Source organism: Excalfactoria chinensis, chromosome 17 (genome assembly GCF_039878825.1).
Source record: "Excalfactoria chinensis isolate bCotChi1 chromosome 17, bCotChi1.hap2, whole genome shotgun sequence".
Classification (NCBI taxonomy): domain Eukaryota; kingdom Metazoa; phylum Chordata; class Aves; order Galliformes; family Phasianidae; genus Excalfactoria; species Excalfactoria chinensis.
In genome coordinates this window covers 6,876,569-6,892,890 of record NC_092841.1, presented here as the reverse complement: position 1 = coordinate 6,892,890, position 16,322 = coordinate 6,876,569, and the positions used below count along the sequence as shown (strand labels likewise).

Here is a 16,322-nt window from a genome sequence, read left to right as displayed (position 1 = left end):
ACGACTATATGTATCTATCTTGCTATAAAGCAATACAATTGCAACAAATGGTGTATTAAATCTGACTCCTACTTCCCTAACCCAATAACCAGTAACAGATGTTTCCAAAGCATTAAGAGGAAAGCTGCTTCAGAATTTAGCAACCTCCCTTTCATGGTGCAAACCATTGGCTTTCCCAATACTTTTTTCCACAGGCAGATTAAGTGCAAGAACTTGCTTTACTTTTAGGATTGCTTAAGAAACACTGTCATGATGTGACTTACCAACCACGTTTTTCTTTAAAGGATGAAGAGCGTAGGAATTTCTTTACTCATCTACAATCATTTGCAATGTTACATTTTATTAAGTTATTAAACTACATTATTTGCTCTTATATGAAGATTATGCTTCTAAGTATAGGAAACATAGTACTGAATTACAGGCACATAGCCAATTGAAGGCGCCATGATTTTTTTCCATAATAATGGTACTATGGCATTTCACTACTGCAGGCAGTTCTACAGAAGTGTTTAATGTCCAGAATCCTGAATACCCAGATCATGTCTAAGAGCCTCAATATTAATGGGATGTCCAGAGGGTGAAAAAGGTATTCCCAATCCTGGCTAAGTTACATGCATATATAAAAGCTAGCTCAAGAATGGCTCTCAGTAATAATCCATCACTGTTCTTAAACTTAGCTGAATGTTTGGAAAACAAGTGGTAGATTATTTATAAAAAGCAGGTGTTTCCTTTGCTTGTAAAACCATTTAGCCTAACTGGTTCCTGATTCAGCAGATAAGCACATTTAATCAAACAGTGACGTTTAGGGTTACTACCTATTATTTGTTTGATGTTTAAATATCCTAGCAGGCAATAGCCACTGTAGACCAATAAAGATTATTAGATAATGGGTATGTACTTAAGTGAACAGATTACATCAGAGACTTCATGATTCCTCTACTTGAAGGCAAGCTTGGTTTTAGTATTTTATGGGCCAATCTATAGAATTTTATGGTTTTATACCATACCCACACTTTAAGATGGTAATAGTTAAGACAGACTCAAAATAATGAAAAAAATTATAGTAAAGAGCACTGACAGTACTGTACCCTCTATGCTGAAGTGAATTCCCCTCAAAAGGAGTTAAATGACATGCATTCCTTTTTCAAAACACTGGTGCTGTACATGTGCTAAATATTTTTACATCTTTATTCCCATTTGAAACCTAATTATTTCTCAGACTTGGCATTAGGTTTCATTATCCACATATCCTTGTTCTGCACAAAATTCACTTTTGGGGGAGGCTTTTCAGAATCTTGATGTGCATAATATGCTATATTTGCCTTCTATTATTACCTGTTTCTCATATATACTCTCCAAGTGAAGTTTGTCTTGTTGAAGTTTATAGTCTTGATCCTGCAAATGAAGAAGTGTACTTGCAAATCAAATCAAATAGAGCTGTGCTGTTATTTCATTTCAAAACAGTCCTTAAGCACACCCAGAATACTCATAAGAGCTAAAAATCCTCTTTATATCTTCACGGAGCAATTCTTTAAGATTGACTCGCAGCTTTTGTTTTAAATTACAGAAGAGACACTGCTATATTTAGTATTTCATTAGCTTAAAAGGACATCTAAAAAGACTTAAGATTACAAGTCTAGATCCTTGTGCATAAACTCAAGATTTGAAGGAATACTCTTACATTGTAACTTATGGAATCTCTCTCTGACATACAAAAAACCCAACAGCAAAAATATCCACAGCAAAATCATCTCAAAAGGCGCCATTCAAGGTGCTGAAAATAATTTGCTCTCTTGAACTACTAAAATGGTTTTTTGTACTACATTTGCAGTAAAATAAAAGACAAGGGAAAAATAGATGCCAAAACTTTAACAGGAGTGATACACAGTACAGACATGGAGATCAGCCTGAAATAGGATTAATCAGTGTCTGTTGGAAGATGAAAATTAAGCTGAACTGTCAGAAAGCAACAAGAAAAAGTTTTTCTTAATCAGCATAACTGTATTCTTTGACATGTTTATAATGCATTGATACATGATTATGGTGTTAAATCATGTCAAAACGTGAATCAAGATAAAAAGTCACAAGGGTACTATGAAAATTCTGTTCTTCTCCATAAAAAAGTAAGATGAGATGAGACCATTTTATGGAAAAGTTTACACCTCTGTATCTATACGAATAAAATACATGAGGATTCATATTGTATAATAAGTATTTTAGTATAGCTATCTAAATATTCAGATCAGTGGGAAAACATGAAAGGAGCTTGTCATTCCTGAGTGAGAAGTTCAGGGCTCACCCTCAGTTGTTGCTCTCTTTGATGTTCTGAAGCTTGTAACTGTTGTTTTAATAGACACACACTATGCTGTAACTCTTCAATCACATCAGATGCCTGCAAGGATTTAACAGAAGAAAGAATTTTTGTTTTGTGTTCCCATTAGCTCTACAGATACATCTCTTTGCTATTTTAAAGTCACTTCTCAAAGGCTCCTAGAAAAAGAAGTTTGCAACTTTGGATACTTTACATCTGTCCCTCTGGTGAACTTATAAATGCATAGATAACCACAAATAACAACCAAGGTATTTTGCATCAGCTTGATACCAACAGTTATAAGAAGGACAAATCTTGCAAATGCATCATCAAGGCTCCCAGAATTCCACAAAAAATCCCTAAGATGTCATTTATCTTGTTGTTCCAAAGACTATTGGATTCAGTTGAAACATTAACATTTTCTACGTATATTTTATATTTCAGAATTTTTTCCATAAGTACAAGGAAAATCAGCATATTAATTGCACCTTATCTGTATCAGCTATAGAAATACCACCTGTGCATACCCCCCAAAATTGTCATCTTCAGTGAAATTTGGGAATGAAAAAATAAACCACTTTAAGTTTTATACTCATGCACGTGACTAACTTACATAACTGGACAGTTCTTGGATTTATTCACACGCATTTTATTTATACTGAAGAGACCACTTCAAAAATAAACAACATTCAAATGGAATGCACGTGAAAACGTACCTTAGCTGCAGAGAGAGCATGCTCCTGCTTCATAACATTTATATCAACATCATATCTACTTTGTAGCTGCTGAATGCTCTCTTCGTATTCCTGTACAATACGGTCCTTGCCTTCCAGAAACGACTTGTGTCTGTAAGTAGTAAGCAAACAAAATATGGAAATTGCTTTCATGTTTTGGCATTTCACATGCTCAGCATCAGCTTTTAGAGTTTTCAGGTTTGACTGTAAGCTCCTTGTAAGAGAATGAAATGCTTACAAATAACGGAAATACAACACTTACAATGGTCATTCGGGCCAGCTCTAAAATGAGATTTTTATGACAATTCACTAATGCAAATGATCATTAATTGATTTATCAAATTAAAACAACTACAGTTTGCTTTTGGATGTTCCATATTGTCCTATGTTAAAAACAGCAACCACAACCTAATTACCTTGCTTTCATTTCCTGCAGTTCAGAACATGCTGCTTGGTAACGTTGTTCTGCTTCTGCCTTTTCCTGGGATAACTTCTGACGCTGTAAATTACTGTTTTCAGCCTCAACCATCAACTGTTGCACTCGAGCCTCCAGATTTTTGACCGTCTGGTTCTGAAAGAAGAGGCCACTGTTAAGGAACCACCAGAATAAATTAGTGTACACCGCAGTTGTTATCTAGTAGCCTTGAGCAACAATGTTCTTTGGTGACCAGAGACACAAGGGTTAGAACAGCAATGATATCATCAATTATGACAGTAAATTCTATGCATACCAAAAACCCCACCAAACTAATAACTAAGAAGGAGTAGTCATCTCTCCACTATATGTAACAATATGCATGACCAATTTCTAAGTTACAAATATTTTAAAAGATGAGTTAAATAAAGCAACAGGTACAGATGTTGAGGATATAAGGATGATTATAATACAGATGATACGTGAACAGTGCAAACTTTATCTAGTTGAGCATCAGGGAGGTGCTGGAGTAGGTGAGTGCAGAAGTGAGTGCTCCAGATGCCACATAACATCTGCACAAGCCTGTAGTAAAGGAAGAACCTCGGTCAGAGTGGCCAGCTGAACTCTGTCAAAAGACAACATATTTTGTGAAAATAGGACAGAATTCCTCCATGAGTATAAAGCCAGCTCTGACTGGTGCTGTTTTTGTTGGTTGGGTTGTTTCTTCTCGGTCAGTCACACAGATATACTGCCCAACACCGTAACTCCTCCCTGTGGCCCCACCCTCAGGAAGTTAATATTTATACTTGTTTAATGCACAAAGTCCCACTTTATGAGCAATATCGCTCAGTCTACTTCACTTGCTAACAGCAACGGCATCCTCGACAATGTAAAACTCTGAAGAAGAAATCCCTGAAATACCAAAGAAATAAAAAAGAGAAAGAAAAATAAAAGAACACAACCAAGAGAGGAAAAAAAAGAAAACTAATTTCCAGTGACAGGGCAGTCTTTCATCTCAAGCCCTGCCTTGAACTCTACCTTGTTTAATTATTAAATCAGAGGCTGCTCAGCAAGATCTGTCTAGTTTTGATGGTTCTTAAATTCAATCTTGCTGACAGACTGTGTCCATTTTTCTCTGTATTTACTGTTACCTATGACATGATCTGAATACTAAATTTTAAATTCAACATTCATTAATAAGAGAATAAAGTTTTTTGACATCGTCCTTTCACTCATTCAACACTGATAAAAAGATCAGCACACTTTCTAGGACTCTTGTCAATTTTTTGCTTCCTACATTGTTTACACATTGAATTATTTCATCTGTCATATTCAATCTCTTGGATTTTTTCTTTCCACAGTATAGACTTACACTTAAATCAAGGGCATCCATGCAATTCTGCAGTCAGGGAAGAACTTGTTTCTATTTGTCAAACTGATGGTCATCACAAATGGGTTTTTGCCTCTAAGAACATCACTTAAGACACACAGTAAAAGGAACGGAAATAAAAGTAATAATAGATCTTTAAGTAAACAAAAGTTTAAACTGATATCCAAGATAAAGAAACATTAGGAAAGGTATCTCAGAAGGATACACAGAATTCAATATTGATCTTGCATTTTCAAGAAAAGATAGATTTGAAATCTTTCCCCTCAATACTTGTGTTCATCAGACTCTTTCCATGTCAGACAAAATTGAGAGGGAAAAAGTATTCAGAAATTAATTCAACAACACGGCTTGGGATGATGATGCCTTCCTACAAATTGTTGTATAATTTACATGATTACAAACCTGGTATGCTGGAACTAGACCCACTTGAAAGGCTTGGCATAGGATTACACTTCCCTAGAGAGTAAAGTTGAAGCCGATGATTAAATCTCCCCCCACCATCTTATCATCATCCTCCAGCAGACATATATCTATGACACCAATATGACTGATACAATATACTTTTTGAAGCTAAATGAGGATCAAAAAGATTGAGACGCATGATTAAATAGTGCTTCCAGACTGCTCACAGAGTTTTATAGACAGTTAAAAAAATGCAGAAAACTCCAAGATACACTTGCTGCTGTGACATATTTACAGAAAGCTTACAGTCGACTTTATTTGTTCCATGTAATCTTCCTCCATTTCAGTAAGACGGGCATTGGTGTCCTCAAGCAGCTCCCGCATGTCTTCCGTGTGCTTCTTCCGAATACTGAACTTCTCCTTTTCCATTTCAGCCACAGCATTGTGAAGCTGTACCACAAAAAGCATTACCAAATAATAAATTGCATATAGAATATTTGTAAGTTTATTATCATAGTATACCAACTGAACATCTGACAAGTGAAGGCTATATTTCTGTCTTCTATAACATAACCATATTGCCCTCTCTAAAAAGGTCTATCATTACCCCCTTCATAGTGTAGTTTACACTGTATTTCCATCATACTTCACACTATCATCTTCTATATCATAAATGCTTCAATTTAGCTTCTATAGTTTTGTCAAATCGAATTTATTGAGCATCCTACTTAGCCTTCTCAATATGTGTCTGCATCACTGATGACAGTTACAGTTGCTTTGTAACTATAAAAAGTGAGATGACCTCAGTCTGAAAATAATATTTCTCTAAAATGAAACACTGAAGTATCAAGGTTTTAAGCAGAAAGGACAAGATTTACCATCTTTCTTTCATAAGACAAAAATTCATACTAATATCACTTTTAAGGGCAAGGGCTGCAAAAAAAAAACCCAAAAATGAAGCAGTACTGTTCATCTCCTAGGGAGGTCACTCTGCCCTTCTTGTGACCCTCCCACTTCTGACAAGGGTAAGCAAGAAAAACACTGACAGTAACCTGGGCAAAGGTGAAGCTCTACTGCAGCAAACGTGCTTTTCTTTGCCTTGCTGTTTGCTGCCTCGAGTCTAACAGTATATAAAAATATCTTGAAGAATTCATGACCCGATGCAAAAGTACTAGTTCAAAGGAATTGTGGTGACAGCAGGTAGGAGCAGGTTTACTGAGATTAAAATTCCATGCCAGGTCAACTAGAAATAAACACTTCCCTAATACATCCCAAGGCTCACCAAGGGGGCCCGGTGGAGCCCAGGACCAAACTGTAGAGAGACCAGCAGGCAGGGGCAGGATGTGTACAAAAGCTGGCAAGGAGAACCTTGAGAGACTACTCTAGACACAAATAAAATCAGCACAGGAAAGTATCTCTAAGAGTAACCCATTCTATACATATACATTTTAAAGCAACAAAATGTATTCTCACAGATGTACATTTTCATTTTGAAGCATTATTCATTACCCTTTTCTCCCACTCGTTGTTCAGAGACTCAGTGCTTTTCTCGCACATCTTCTTTAACTCTACAATCTGCTTTTCCTTTGCTTCTCTGATGACTTGTGACTCACGGAGCAGGGTCTGAACTGTCAGAAATAGGAAAATAAACAACCATTCAAGAGAGATCCTTGGGATTTTTCACTGTTGGCAACAGATGCAACCAGATAACAACAATTTCCAACTGACCTGGCTTTCCTCATGTTTTTCTGCTGTTAAAAATACTTAACGTATGCGATTTACAACTTAGTACTCAGACCTTTTAACACTAAAATAGTACAGGGTGTTCTCTATTATGTTTAGAAAATATTTCAGTGAGGTTTTTCTTACTCTAGCGGTGAAGAAACATCAAAAAAGAATCCACAGAATCTAAAGAAAACAGGCATTTCTAGCCTGATTTTGTACACTCTCAGAAAGAGGTTCTCACGTGGGCTGAAGGACCAAAAATACTCAAATTGCAACTTGTTGCACCAAGAACAGAGGCTGACATTTATGGAAAACAAAGTAGGAACACAACCACTTTTCAGAAAAGACTGATGACTTTCAATGCTTGACAAGAGTGCAGGTGACGCTAATGTAGCCCACAGCAGCTGATGAGAGCTAAAAGCACTGCATTGCTTGCAGGACAATTCTCTTTGTAAGGAGCAGGTAAAATATACATGGAACCCTCTCCCTTCCTGTGCCTAGTTTACCAAACTTGTATTATTTTACATTGTGGTTCCATCCACAGCATAAATACACTCCAAGGAATTCTTGAAGAAAGTAATATTCAGAAACTGCTGACAAGCCACACTCGGATGGGCCAAGTTTCAAACTTGCAATGCATTCAAGACTACTACTGATGTTTGAAATCTCTTGCCACAATAGACCAAAGTAAATAATACATTGTGGTTTGATTAAAATGTACTGAATGTATAAATAAATTAACCTTGAACCAGAGATTCCAAAAGTTTGGAAGAAGTGGTCAACATACTTCAGTATCAAAGACTTTTTTTTTCAGTGACTAAGTATTAAACATAAGATCACACTGTCTCTCGGAAAACTTGGTTTGGCAACTGGACAGCTAGTAAAGGCAGCATCACAAGCCTCTCAAGCCTAAAGGAAAAACAAGAGCAAGACCTGTAAATGAAGAGGTATGTTTGTAGCTAGAAGGGATGCACAGGTTCACAGCCACAAACACGATGCAGTACAACATCACCATGCAAAAACCAACCACAGGGGGGAAAAGAAAAGATAAAAATCACCTTTCTTCTCCAGTTTTCTAATTGTCTCCTCAGCTTCATTTTGTTTGGATTTGTGAAGGGATTTCAACAGCTCTATTTCGTCATTCTTCCGATCCAAAATCTGCAGAGAAGATTCACAGCACTGTAACAAACTTCTGAAAGCACGAAGCCACAAGCAGCGCACGGAGTAATGTACACTGATACCTGTCAAAGGAACTGCCTTTAAGATACACTTAGACCTTGCAGGGTAAGCAATGAAATGAGTAATTTTCATCGCTGAGACTGCCAAGTCATAAACAAAGGACTGATTTAGATAAAAGCAGACACTGGAGCAGATTTAAAAGGACTTTCATGTTTTAGGGGGAGTCTTTTGTTTTCTTTTAAAATTTGGGCATATTCAGTGTTGCAATTACAAGACAAAAACTCAGATAGAAGAATTGGGAAGTTTCCCAGTGCTACTGCTGCAAATAGACATGATTTATTTCGTTTTTAACATTTATACGGACTAATATTACTTAAAAGCTTTACAATTCTCAGCAGGTCTACAAAATGCCTGAATCCCTGATGAACTTCATTAGACTCTTACAAAGAATTGTTCTCAGTGAAGACCCAGACCAAGCCCATGAGGTGTAACCACATTTACATTTCTGTACATGGTGATTTTGGAAAGAAGTTTGAATGGTTGCACACTTTGAGATACCATTTTAATTGAAACTTCACATTTAAGATAAACAATAAAGCCACAGCAATTTTATAGCAGTGCCCCAAATCTCTCATCAAACAGAAGCTTTCATCTTAAAACAATATTATTCCATCTGCATTAAATGGTTTGTGTCTTTAAAGATTAATATGACACTATTTAACCTCTTCTGAAACATCCAATATTATTAAACTACTTCAAAAGATGGAATTCTAACATTAGTTAGAAAAGGATGACAACTCAAGGGATGAGAAAGCATTTCAACTATTTCTTATTCTCACAAAGCTGTTTCCTTTATTCTCTCATCTTTGCTCGCCAGTTCTACTTGCAGACATGGAGAACAGATGAGCCAAAAACGCACCTGACCAAATATTCACATCCTTTCAGGAGGCTTTGATGTGTCACAGTGTTGTGTCAACTCACTTCCTCCCGGTCTCTGACTCAGACTTAAGAAACAAAACTGAGATACTCAGAAAGATAAAGCTTAAAGTAGGGTAAGTCGTGGTGCTCCTGTGCGCTTGGCTCCCGATGCACTGCTGGATCAGAGCTTTCAGAAGGCACTTAGTAACTCAATCTGACCCCATGCATTTATAGGGTGGTGTTAAAGGTAACATGACAGTCTTTGACAGTCTTTTTTTTTAATCTTCCCCAAAGGTGGTGTCATGCAATACAATAAAGACAAATCCAACTTAAGCTGAGGGATGTGTATCTGGTAGCATTTTATTGCCGAGAGAGTTAAAAGGAACATGCAGCTTTAATGATGCAATAACATACATGAAGACTGTTTACAGACCAGCCTACGCTTTGGCCATAAAAAATAAATCCCTTTAAGTATTTTTCTGCACCATTTCCTACAAGTACCTTCCATTTAACAGGAAAATTACAAGTTGATCATTTCACCAGCACATGAATCCATAGAGGCTGCGAGGCTCCCTAACATGGGTTGTCTTGTTTAATCATTAATTAAAAACCCACCCCATCTTGTATTTTCATCTGCTTCCTGCAAGCATTTCCCACTTCCCAAGTTCACGTTATAATATTCCACGTTCGTATCAGATTCTGCAAACTGTTACCTACAACCTTAATTTAAAGGAAAACTTAGAAACTTAGGTTTCTGTAAGTACAATTGCAAACAATTTATTACAATCGAGTTGTCTATTATTTTGGCCTAAATATTATTGCTGGAGAAGAAATAAAAGCAGTTTTTACCTTTTGAACATTAGAATCGTGCTTCTGCTGTAACTGAAGTCTCTCTTCATGAAATTTACCTTCCATCATTTTCATTTTCATGTCTAGCTTTAAAAATACAACAGAACCAATAAGCAGCTTAATTAAAATAAAGAATAAATCACAGCGACCTTTGCGTAACCTTTACATAATTCAGTGGTGTCTTTCAGAAGGTAATGGGAAATCCCTAATATCTGCTGTGAAAAATAATCAATATCCAGTTTTCCAGCATTTTCTTGTTTATCTGATCAAGCAGTTACAAAAGGCCTCAACCTCAAATATTTATTTAGAAAATGAATTGGTAAGATGTTTTCATTGGCAATAAAAACAACTGCTACTGCCCAAAAAAGCTATCATCTTTTACCTAAACAAACACTTAAGAATGAAGCTTTTCATATTTATGTTAATACACCAAGTATGGGAAGTGTGCCTTCACCATTTAGGCAGGTGTTGCATTTACACAAAGAACATCCCCTGCCCCAGATGCACGTTTATTTTTGTTTGTTTTCCATTATTCAGAGATCTCTCATTATAAACACATTTCCTTTTTAAGGTTACTCATAACAGGACTAAGATTGCTGCTGAATTTGATTGTTCAAATCCATTTCCTGCTGCTGCTGCTCGTGTTTGTTCGAAGCTGGGTACTTACCTCGTCCCAACAATGACACTTTGTTGCTTATCACTTACAGTTTTAAAAGCATTTTTAATTTCTTGCATATTTGCCTTTACAGCTTACCCTGAGACTGCAAATATAAGAGGTATTTTGTGTTCCCAGAGTTTCTGCAAAGCAAAAGTGGCACCTCTGATCCAGCTCCAGGCCGTTCCACAGTTCTGCCTTTTGCTGTTCCTCCCATTCAGACAGCAAAGCTGCCAGAAAAAGCTCCCAAACCATGGCACATCCCAGCAACCCACCACGTTACACAGGAGGGACCACAACCTTAACAGAAGGCACCAAAACAGTTTCTTGCCATCATCCAAGAGCCTGCAACACTGAGGCCCACCTGCCTTGCGTGCGGCCCCCACCTCCTCACAGCTCTCACATTCCTAGCTTTGCACAGCCCAGCTTCTCACCTCAGCTGATGAACTCCAAATGAACCAGTAACTGCTCCTATTTTCACTCTTTGACTTATCCAAAGTAGTCACCCCAACACAAATCTTTAACATATCAGACCAATAAATACACTGCAAATTATTAGTTTCTATTCTGTTGATAATCACAACTTGCAGAAATATGTTTTTTCTTGAAACAAAAAAACCTACAAAACTCCAAGGCATCACTCAACCAGAAAATACAAGATGCAGTTCAATAAACACTGCAGATCTGGAAGCAGGAGAGCAGCAGAAGTTCTTGGTTTCCACCAATGCCCAAAGCACACCCCTGCTGGTTACACCACACAAAGGTCAAAGGTTCTTATCTCTCAGGACTGAAGACTCATGCAGTCTTATGCAAATGACCAAAAAAAAATCAAGTTGGATTGACAATTAATCCAGAGGAAAAGGAAAGTATGCTCAGCTCTCAGACAGCGCTTATCGTCCAAAAATAAGCATCATAATAAAAACGCATGTTCTGTTCTTAAAATATATGCATATGTAGATATATGAAAAGAAATAGATGCATATATCCCTCAAAAAAGTGACATTATAGAAGAAAAATCTTACTATCTGGTGATAAATAAGTGTTCATTAAAAACAGAGCTGAATAATCCACCTCCAGACAGACAGTTTGTGAACATCCCATAAATAAATACGAAGGACTCGTGAAAACACAAATACTGGAAACTCCAGTCTTCTTAAAAGCTTATGAACTCCTGATTTGTAGCCATTGCACCTGCATACATATTAAACACACACAAACATGATACATTTATAACTTAGGGTTGCATGCATTTGTAATGAGTAGCTGGTAATAATAATACCAGACAACAAATGTGATAAGGGTTCAATACTTCCAACACAACTCCATCAGTCTTCATTGAAATGTCAATGTAAGTATTTGCTGTAAAAATAGAGATATTTGTTTTAAAACCCAACATTTATGATTTATTCTGTGAAAACCTGTGAGAAAGCCAAGAAGCATTGCAACAACAGAGCCAACTTTCTGGCCCACCCTCTGGAAGCTGGCCTTACCCCAGCTCTGTGCAGACGTAAAGGAAGAAATATGGAGTAGGATGAAAACACATTTAGAAAAGGACCTCATTAAGGCTGGGTTTGAAGCAAATGATCTCAATTCACATTTGGGTGCAACTTCTACCCTTCAATTTTGGAGTTTTAATCTTCAATGAAATATTTAAACAAAGGAGTATCTTAGAAATGACAACCACACTCAATGGAGCCAAGAGTGTATCTGTAGGCATCAAATTCCAAACCTCCCATTCTAAGTCACCTCAGCCACCCATACCATAACACTAGATAACTTTACATGCTTCTATAAAGTGCTCTTCCCACTTTGGTGTTTAACACCTTAAGAAACAAACTCGCTCACCACAGTAACCAACCAACTCATCCCTCAGTTTTAGGAAAAGAAGGTAAAAGCAGCTTAGAAAAATGTAAGATCAAATAGCTGTCCTGACACCCATCAGTCTTAATATTTTATCACCAGCAGCAGAGAACATTAAGCTTATGACATGTTACCAATGAAAATAAGGTCCCTTCCAACCCCTGACATTAGGATTCTATGAAAGAAACAAAAAACACCCAGCTATTGTGTAGATATTTGGCTATATTGCAGAAGTTTGCAACTATGTATGAAATGCAGCCACTGCTATCCTGACCACCATTCCTTTGGATTTCTGTCATTGTTTACTCTCCTTACAAAGAGTATGAGGCAATTAAACCCTAAGGCCATGTAAACATCACTGATGTCAAACATCTGTGCTGTCCCTGTTATTTAAAGCCATGGAGAACAGAACTGCTTTGATGGGCCTCCTCACACTTTCTTCCTGATTTAAAGAGCAAAAACAACCAACAAACAAAAATACCCTCATACGCTAAAAGCAGTAAGCAGTTACCTTACAGCAGATTTGCCTCATATCACTGTCTTACAACTTCACATGCAGGTTAGTTGCTATGAAAATTTTAATAGCTGTCAAACTAAAGCTGATAGAGCAACCTGCAAGCGTCAGAAATCTTTGCAAAAATAAAGGCGATATCCCCAGTTTTCCTTGAGACAAAAGACAAACATCTTGTCACTATTTACAAAAAAGGAAAAAAAAAAAAGGATAATCTAGAAATATTCAAAGATCTGGTTCTAAAGCCAATCTCTAAGTAAAGGAACAATATGGGTTTGAGGCTGTAGTTCAGAGGCAGCTTTGAAACACTGCTCATTCTTCACTCACTTTCATTCCAGGGATCCCCCTTGGGCCAGAGGTGGCACTGTGAAGCCCTAACATCCATCAGAGGTTTCTGGATATTTGACAAAACAGTATTGTTTGCTTGCCAGATATTTTCCAAGTCTATGAATATATGGGGGACGGAGAAAGAGAGGAAAGGGGGAGAATGATGTAAACAAGAAATGAGAACTTCAAAGTGAGAGCTAACAATGTAGAACGATGACTCGTGTATCTTACAATGTCCAACAAAACCTATTTGCCTTGCTGTAATGCAGCTGCTTAAAGAGATCAGCTCACAATACAAAGCTTTGATATTTTCACGGAGGAAAAAGATTTCTTTAAAAAAAAAACAACTAGAACTTTCTATAGAAACAAACTCATGTTTAACATGGGAAGAGATGCTGTACTTGAAAAATACTCAAGACTCTGCACAAATGCAGCTTCACAAAAGCAAAAGTGCAGCTCTGATTATAATTAACAAGGATTTTTTTCACTGCATTCTTCCTGTATCTCGTATTGCACCCACAAACCTGTCTAAGAAAAAACTTTGAGGTATACTAACATTTCAATTTTTAACATTTAGAGAAGCTTAAGAGGCCAAATAGCCAGGAAATGTGTACATGTGTGTACATGACACTGCAGAGAAAGAAATTAGTACTTTGTAGTGACTTCTTTGAATAGAAATGTATGCATGTGATCTATATTTTAGCTTCACTTTTCATATTTATCAAGCACCCTCTACTCATACACACACCTTTCCGTAGATCAGTATTCATCATCTTCTCTCACAAGTGTTTTTAATCAAGGAAAAGGGGCATTATACTACGAAGAGAAAAAGGCAATAAGACATCAGATGGATGTAGGAATACACTTTATCTTTCACACATTTATGAGCTCAGCCATCGTATCCCTTCTAGTGACAAACCAGAGCTGGAAATTCAAACCACATAAAGCACAGTAGAAGCCTATGGCAAAACAAAGTGTGCAAATCACGAGGAGAATATCAAATAGAGCAACTCTTAGATTAGAAGTGCAAAAAGACTTGATTTCCTTCTAAACACAGGTGGTGTCAACATTGTTCATAGTAGAACGTTACACACAGTAAAAGCAGGTTTTCCATTTGGGATCCACATTAACACTGGACCTTCTTCCTGGTGGTTCTGTGTCCATCTCAGAGTAACACAGAAATCTGCTCCTCCAAAAAATGAATGAATTTTGCAACAGCAGATACGTATCCACTCCAAATTCTTGCATTAAATACTATCAGCGTTTGTATCCAAGATAATGCCTAAGGTTAAGAAAAAAAGTCTTGGGAAGTCTCTGTTGCAAAGCCCATACAGTCTCAACAAACCAGCAAACAAGAGAAATATGCAAGCCAGAAGTTAGAATGTAAAAAGAGCCTCTATATACATGGCACTCTGCCCAGATGCAAAGGTCCCTCCACAAAAGCCTATGTTTATTATCTGGACTACATTATTTGACCTAACAAACATTTATTCTTCTCTCCACATTTCTAACCTCCTTTGTATTCATGCTCTTTAAAAGCACTGCAGCCACTACTTCCACTTAAAGCATTTTAACATAGTATTGTTTGAAAAGAAACTAGATATTAACTGATGTGAAATAAAATTAGTAGGACATTACTCCATTTCCATAGCCACTAAAAATGAAAAGCTTTGTCCTAGGTCAGATCATATCAGCTTTACCCCATCAAGTAAGATGTCTGACTATTTTTTTTAATGACATTGAACATTTGCTGTATACAGAAAAGGAGCTGAATGGGTAATTGTTGGTATTGATGTGTAAACGTCATTAATCTCTTTCAAAAGAGAACAGTCATTTTTTCATAGATTTTCAAGTTGAGGGTGCTGGGAACAGGCAGAAAAGCACACTGCTTTGTGCTCCAACTATGGTAATAACTTGAAATGGTATTCTTACCCTCCAAGATGTGTTAGTTAATAAACAGAGAAGACATATTAGCACTACAGCACTTCACATTACTTAAGGGCTTTATTTGGAGTGGTAACTGTCCTTTTCCCATGCATAATAAATACGTTTGCCACTTATAGTACAGGAAGTATCAGTAAGCATCGAAGAAGTTAAATATGTATGGGAATTGTCAAAGCTTTTCTATGGTAATAACTTATCAGATGCAATTACATAAAAGAGAGCTTGGAAATGCCAGTATTAAAAAGTGAATCCCGATGAACCTTGTGAATGTGCAGAGGTCAACACCAATTTAAAAGGGAGCAAGTAAAACTGAGTCTGATAAAATACTACATACTACTTGAAGAGTTCACCTAATTTTACATAGTGCTGAGTCCAGTGAAATAAATTATTCTGTATACGCTCAGTCAATACAACTTATTTTCCTAATGTTATTCTTTATCTTTTCATGTTCACCAGCTACTGAACTTTTTGCACTCATTTCGAGATCTAAAGAGTCGTTACAACTGTACTTCTGTTTTTATATCACAACTGTAACGTGGCAATAAGAGCACATAGCACTGACTTTTTCTATTCAATGTATTTTCTGCCTTAAAAAAAATGGGATCTATACATGTAAAAAAAAAAGATCATACTTAAAAAGAAAGAGAGACACTTTGAGGTAGAGATTAATCATGCAGCAAAAGATTAATTCCCAGCTGCTTGGCAACCATCTGGACATTCTACTGGTTGAAGCACTAGTTTGAATTGCTAACCTACCTCTTTGATCTTTCTCAATGTCTCCAGCACATATGTGCAGTAATTAAAGACATAGTTCACAAACTGCAGCAAATAAATATATACACGCACACGTACATATATATCTCTATGACCAGACCAATTAGTATCGGGAATTATAAATCACAAGTCAGCTTATGAAAACATGTCTCATCCTGACACACACCGTATGTCTCACACCAGTCTAGCAATAAAATAAGGTTTGGGTTTTATTACATTACATTCTAAAGAATTATCAAAGCAGACAGGATGTGATTTCCTCATACAGAAGACAATGGACAACTTGCATGTGTTCTTAGGAACAGGACATTAATCAGTCAGGAATCAT

At 36.8% G+C, this 16,322-nt stretch overlaps 1 protein-coding gene across 1 annotated transcript in view; it reads right to left on the bottom strand.

The window, feature by feature from the left end:
* Nucleotides 1–16,322, bottom strand: part of CEP112 (centrosomal protein 112) — a 131,795-nt gene that overhangs the window by 98,905 nt on the left and 16,568 nt on the right. The window contains exons 9-16 of the mRNA XM_072351644.1: nt 9,924–10,010; nt 8,036–8,135; nt 6,762–6,880; nt 5,559–5,702; nt 3,462–3,616; nt 3,028–3,157; nt 2,300–2,392; nt 1,336–1,395 (exon numbers count right to left, since the gene is read on the bottom strand). Coding sequence (XP_072207745.1) covers nt 1,336–1,395; nt 2,300–2,392; nt 3,028–3,157; nt 3,462–3,616; nt 5,559–5,702; nt 6,762–6,880; nt 8,036–8,135; nt 9,924–10,010 — 888 coding nt within the window. The remainder of the gene's footprint in view (nt 1–1,335; nt 1,396–2,299; nt 2,393–3,027; nt 3,158–3,461; nt 3,617–5,558; nt 5,703–6,761; nt 6,881–8,035; nt 8,136–9,923; nt 10,011–16,322) is intronic.